The sequence below is a fragment of the Arachis duranensis genome, chromosome 1 (genome assembly GCF_000817695.3).
Source record: "Arachis duranensis cultivar V14167 chromosome 1, aradu.V14167.gnm2.J7QH, whole genome shotgun sequence".
NCBI lineage: Eukaryota > Viridiplantae > Streptophyta > Magnoliopsida > Fabales > Fabaceae > Arachis > Arachis duranensis.
This window is the reverse complement of record NC_029772.3, coordinates 33,858,531-33,864,323: the sequence shown is the minus strand read 5'-3', so window position 1 is coordinate 33,864,323 and position 5,793 is coordinate 33,858,531. Positions and strand designations below refer to the sequence as shown.

At 34.5% G+C, this 5,793-nt stretch overlaps 1 protein-coding gene across 6 annotated transcripts; it reads left to right on the top strand.

The window, feature by feature from the left end:
* On the top strand, positions 1–3,383 carry LOC107484878 (double-strand break repair protein MRE11). Of its 6 annotated transcripts, none has more exons than XM_021139918.2 (9): positions 1–429; positions 632–834; positions 1,085–1,280; positions 1,599–1,712; positions 1,877–1,954; positions 2,226–2,371; positions 2,578–2,646; positions 2,850–2,893; positions 3,098–3,383. In XM_021139918.2, the coding sequence occupies exons 4-9, from the start codon at positions 1,602–1,604 to the stop codon at positions 3,112–3,114; spliced, it is 465 nt and encodes a 154-aa protein (XP_020995577.1). In that variant the 5' UTR covers positions 1–429; positions 632–834; positions 1,085–1,280; positions 1,599–1,601; the 3' UTR covers positions 3,115–3,383. The 6 variants fall into 6 exon arrangements, with proteins under 6 accessions (XP_020995577.1, XP_052114066.1, XP_052114065.1 ...); XM_052258106.1 differs by lacking the exon at positions 1,085–1,280 and adding an exon at positions 510–533; XM_052258105.1 differs by lacking the exon at positions 1,085–1,280 and adding an exon at positions 499–533.
* The last annotated feature ends 2,410 nt before the right edge of the window (positions 3,384–5,793 follow it).

Here is a 5,793-nt window from a genome sequence, read left to right as displayed (position 1 = left end):
AAATCAAACAGGGCTTCGAGAGAGAGAGGACGAGGGAGAGTGAGATTTCTCATTCTCTCTGAAACCCTAGAATCAATGTCGTCACCATCGCCATAGCCATCGCCATCGCCATCGCCACCGCCACCGCCATTGTAGCCGTCATTGTCTCCTTCGTCAGCACATCACCAGTGGAGTTTATAAATGGAGGATGAAGTGATCGTGGAGCCTCTCTTCTGCTTCTGCATCGTCTTTCAGGGTTCTTCCACTGGTTCTGCTTTTGCTCCGGTGGCTTGAAGCACTTAGAGCGTGGTTTCGGTGCGAACGCGGTGGCATTGGCTGAGGAGATCTGGAAGGCAAGCGAGCGGGAGTCTCTGGAAGCTTCGATTGAAGCTGCTTTTGAAGCTATCAGATCTCGTGGAACTGATTTTCATGTCATTCCAAGTCATTGCGGTGAGAATTTCTTCCTAATTTGTTCTTGTTTAGTTCGAGAATTAAGTTTTCTCACTCACTTCCGTTCAGAATTTGTTCAGACAATCTCCGTATTTTTGAGAGAGGTGAATTGAATTTGAGATCTCTATTAACTCTAATTTGTACCTAGTTCAGCTTCATACGAATGCTTTCTCACTTGCTTCTATCATTTCAATGATTCCAGATTGTTATTTCTGCACCTTTTCTATGGATTTCATGAACTGAATTGCAGAGAAAGCAAGAATTGCCTCAACTCAAGCTTCTCACGACTTCCAAAGTGAACGATAACCGAATAATCACACAACTGATGCTCTCATTGTGGATTTAGGATCAGCATCTGCTACAATTAATGATAACAAGAAAGTTTCACGCCAAGACATTGAGCTTGTAAGCAAATTCTACTAGCTTGTCAGGAAGCTAATTTAAAAAAATAAAATAAAATCTTGAAAAAAATTTGTTTACAGATGCAGAATTTGATAGAAAGGTACCTACAATTATATGTGAATAAAGATGAAGTAGTGATAATGTTTTGATAATCAACTTTCTATATTAATTACATGATTTATTCACTATTAGATCTCGAAACTAATTTATTTTGCTCTTAAAAAGAGTCCATTTTGATTGTGTTGCTTGTTAGGTTAATCTCCTATTTCAGAGCTTGGAGAAATTATCATTTGATATGAGAGGCGTCAAGTTGACTTGGGAACTAAAGTCTCGAAAACTTGAATTTAAAGAGTCAAAGGAAAGGGTTGAAGAGGTGCTATTTGAGGAAAAACCTAAGGCCGATTGTGTTCAACTCCTACCCCATCCTTGATAATATCCAAACATTGAAAGTAAACTAGTGTTCTGATATAAAGAATTTAGTACCAAGCAAAGTGTCTTTCTCTAGTCTGACGGAATTAGTTGTATATTATTGCAATGCTTGGTTGTATCCTACAATTATATTAATTTGATTGGGAGCCTGACTTAAGTTCCTATTGTTTAGTTTAAGCTTGATTTGATAGTTGTATAGGTAGACAACTTTGGTTGTATCTGGATTCTCTTGACTTTTAATTGAAGATAAGGAATATAAATATGAGCATGCAGCAAGTTTGATTTTTTTTACTTTTTTTTTATTTTTTTAATACAGCTTACGTTTAACGGTTTTGCAGAAAATGAAGATACTTCCTGTCAATGATTTGGATATTGCATTACACAATTTTGCGAACAAGGATGACAAAAATGCATTTTATGTGTGTGTACAAAGCAATATTAACGAAACAAGAGTGAGGATTCTATTTTGCTTTTAAATGCCATTTGGCTTTGTCTTTGATATTTGTATGTTGTAGATCTGGTTCACATTGTAGTCCACCTTGTCTCTTCTTCTCATCAATTTGTGTTTATGTGATACTCCTTCCTCTCTCATTGATGATTTATCGTGCTTCTGCAGAACAAAATTGCTAAGGATTCAAATACCATGAAGTTCGATGAGGAAGATTTAATTGTTAAAGTTGGAAAGTTCTTAGAGGTTAAAAGATCCATTTGTTTTAATGTTTAATGAACATGGCCTTGGGGTGAACGCCTTGATGTTATTGAGGCTTTCATGACATAGAATTCTAGCATATTATGTAGGAATGTATTTGCTTGTGTCCTTCCAGGCTCCGTCCATCACAATTTTCTTTGTAGTATTACAATTATTGGGACCTTAGTATGTGTTGGTATGGATCACTGTGATCTTTGATTGATGAAACATACATTTTCTCGTGTCATTAATTATTTTGTCAGTTCTCATATTCTAGGAACGTGTCAAACAAAGAGGTAGGAAAGGGTCCTCTAATGCTTCTCAAAATCCAACAAGAGGGAGGGGCAGAGGCAGAGGCAGAGGCAGAGGTTCTAGCACGATGAAACAGACAACTCTTGATGGAGCATTTCGCTCATCTCAAAGGTTATGCCTCAAACCTACTAACCTACTCGTTTAAAAGAGAATGATATTAATTTTTATATAATAGACTTTTTTAATTGAATACTATGTCTGGAGGGTAATAACTCCCATTTTTAATTGCTTGTTGAGCTATGGATATACCAGTAATTATGCCTGAATAAGCAGATATAGCTGAGTTTTTTGTACTAACTGAGTTTTTAATTCTTAAGAACTTTAACAAGACTGCCCGAGAACTCATTACGCAATTACAGAAGATTGATAGTGACAATTATCCTGAAGTAAGTAATCTCAGATTTTAGTTCCTCTGAATTTTGTCATATTACTTATTCTCATTTGATCAATTACTGAATTTTTTTTTAATATTAACAGATACTAGGACTTGAGTGATAATGATTAATTTTCTGATATTTTGATGATACAAACTCTTTGCCAAATGTTAACCATCTAACTTTTTCTAATGAGAAAGGACATTGTTTTGTAGTTTATACTCAATTTGGTATGATGACTTAGATTTGAAAATCTCAGGTATTGCTTGGTAATTGTTGTTTTCAGTTTTATTGTTGATATGATGATGGCTATGTCTAATCCAATTGGGCCTGTGACTTGAAAAGTAAAACACGTTTCAGACTTAGGTTTACTACTTTCTATCAAATGCCATTGATAGGTTCAGTGTGTGTACCACAATATTAATATTGTTTAATAGTTCATTGCATGGTGTACTTTTTGCAGATAATTCTCAGCGGTGAAACATGGGGCACAAGGCAGATAGTTAAGGTTTTGAACAGTGAAGGGAAGGTTATTGCATATGCTAAACCATGATTCTCAATGGTAATTAACAGTTTAGTATCGCCTAAACTGAGTAGAGTGACATTTTAAGTTTTTGTGTCTATTTTCCCATTTCATACCAATTTGATTGATGTAATTTATTAATTTTATATTCATTCCATACTAATTACTAATTTCTTTAAAGTTAAATAATTTTTAGTTTGATTGATGTAATTTGTTCAATCAATAATAGTGGTTTATAGCTTCAAATAGGTTCAGTTTCAATTTTAAATGGTTTGCAATAGTTCAGTTCGATGCAATTTTTTTAAAAGAAATTCAGTTTTTGTGGGAGTTTTAAACCTCCACAAAAATGTCAAAAACTTCCAAAAAAATTCAACTTAAAACCCCCCTCCACAAAGCAGACAAAGAACTGCCACTAAATTATGTTCTGGGGGTTCTGCAAAACCGCCACAAATAAGCTCGTGGCACCTCAAATTTGGGAGGTTTGGAAAATTCCCACTAACCTTTTGGTGGGGGTTTCAAACCCCCACAAATCAGAAAAAACCGCCACTAATAAACTTATATCTTGTAGTGTCATCTATGTGACATTGTTTAGGTGTGCATATTGTAATTGGTTTGTCTATGTGAATACTTATGTTAACTACTAACTGCTATACTTGTTGTAATTGCTCTTGATTGTGCTTGAGCTACATTAATTTGTGATTATGTTTGATTGGTTGGTTTGTGATGAATTATTGGTTGATGATTGAGTTATTTGGGCCGTGTTGAATTGGATGGGCCTGAGGCCGTGGTTGGTATGTTTGAGGTCTAGTTTTGTATAAAGTATCTAACTGATTCAGCATAGATTTAAATGAACCTATGCTTAGAACAGGATGATCATTTATATCGCGTAGGTAACTGCTTTCATGTTTATGGTCTAGTAAAGTATGAAAAATTAAACTCTTACAGCATAGACATAATTAAACCTATGCTTGGGACATGTTGGTTATTCATACTATCTAAGAAAACTTTTAAGATTTTACAACAAAGAAAAAAGGTTTTTTATTTTGAGAAATTTACCAAATTCTCTTTAAAAAGGATTTCTGGATTTCAAATGTGAACCCATAGTTTTTGAAAGACTAATAAGACGAGCAATGATCATTGTACTTTAAAAATAGTTTTATTTTACGCATCTTATTATAGCAATTCTGTAACCCTATAATGAGAACCAGCGAGGACGACGTTCTCAATCTCCTACAGGATTTTCTTTTTCAAGATTTGGGCAACGGAGTTTCAGAAGAGTTTATTTCATTTTCTGTTTATTCGATATTTTGTATTATTTTAGTTATTATTTTTCCTTGCCTTTATCTTTATCAATTTTGTAAGAGGGATAGGAATTTGGAATATGTACGTTTGTAAGTTATTGTTATGTATATATAATTTTAAAGTATTGTATCTGGTCTGTATGTATGTATATGTATATGTTTTCAACGAAAAAGTGTTTTTAAAAAAAGGGTTATGTGGTTTTAAGTTTTAAATAGGCTCCTATTTTAGTATTAAATATGTTTAGAGTAGTAATACCCAAGCTATCAGAAAGACGCAGCCGGAAGCATGACATTCTGATGCTGAGGATGTTACAATTTGAGCCTCTAAAAAGATGGCCTGGCATGCCACTCCCTTAGATTAGTGGGTGGCATGCCACCTTCAATTTGTCCTTGGAAGGTGCTTGCAACTTGGCATGTTGAACGCCCAAGTTTGATGCCTCCTAGGTGTTTTGGAATGTTGCACTCCAGGTATGTGCGTGTTGCACGCCCAAGTTTGCTGGCCCCTGGAGGTTCTAGTGTGTTGCACGCCAAGTATTGGTGTGTGGCACGCCAAGCTCTGCGTTGATTCTTCCTAGGCTAAAAGATGAGCGTCATTCTGGCCCAAAATGAACGTCTACTATAAATTATTATATATTGTTGAAAAACCTTGTATGTGAGCTTTCCAATGCCACTAGAACCACTTCATTTGGACCTTTGTAACTCAAGTTATCCTTGTTGGATTATGAAGAGGTCAGGATTGCAATTTCTCTTTAAATTTCCCTGACTTGTTTCAAACTCTTGCTTCCGTGGGAAGTTACTTCCTCTTGCTTGCAACCTTCCTTGCTTTTTCCAAAGGTTTCTTTGATTGTCTATTTTCTCCTTTGTTTTTGTCTAAAATCTTTCAACAACTCTCTAAAAAAATCAAAGTACAAGACAACTCTACAAAACATTGATTAAAGCACAAAAATCTCAATTAAAATAAGAAAATCACTCACTTTGTTCAAAGAAAAAAACTCCAAAAAATATTGATTAAAAGCATGAAAATCTTAATAAAAACAAGAGATCACTAACTTTATTCAAAAAATAATAACTAAAAACAACTAAAGATGCTTATGCATTAGGTAAAACCTTATATTCCTATCTCCCTCTAAAATCCATTATTCTCTAGATTTTTGTAGCAAAAAAAATTCTCTTTATCCGGAATTTCATTAAATTCAATGTTAAGCTCAGCTTCCAACCTTTCAAAGAAGGAATTCTGACCATATCTCGAGCATTTTTTTGGAAACCGATTAGTCACTTCAAAATTCTTCTTTTGCACCTGAAAATATTGCAAAAATATTTTTATTCTAATCTTTC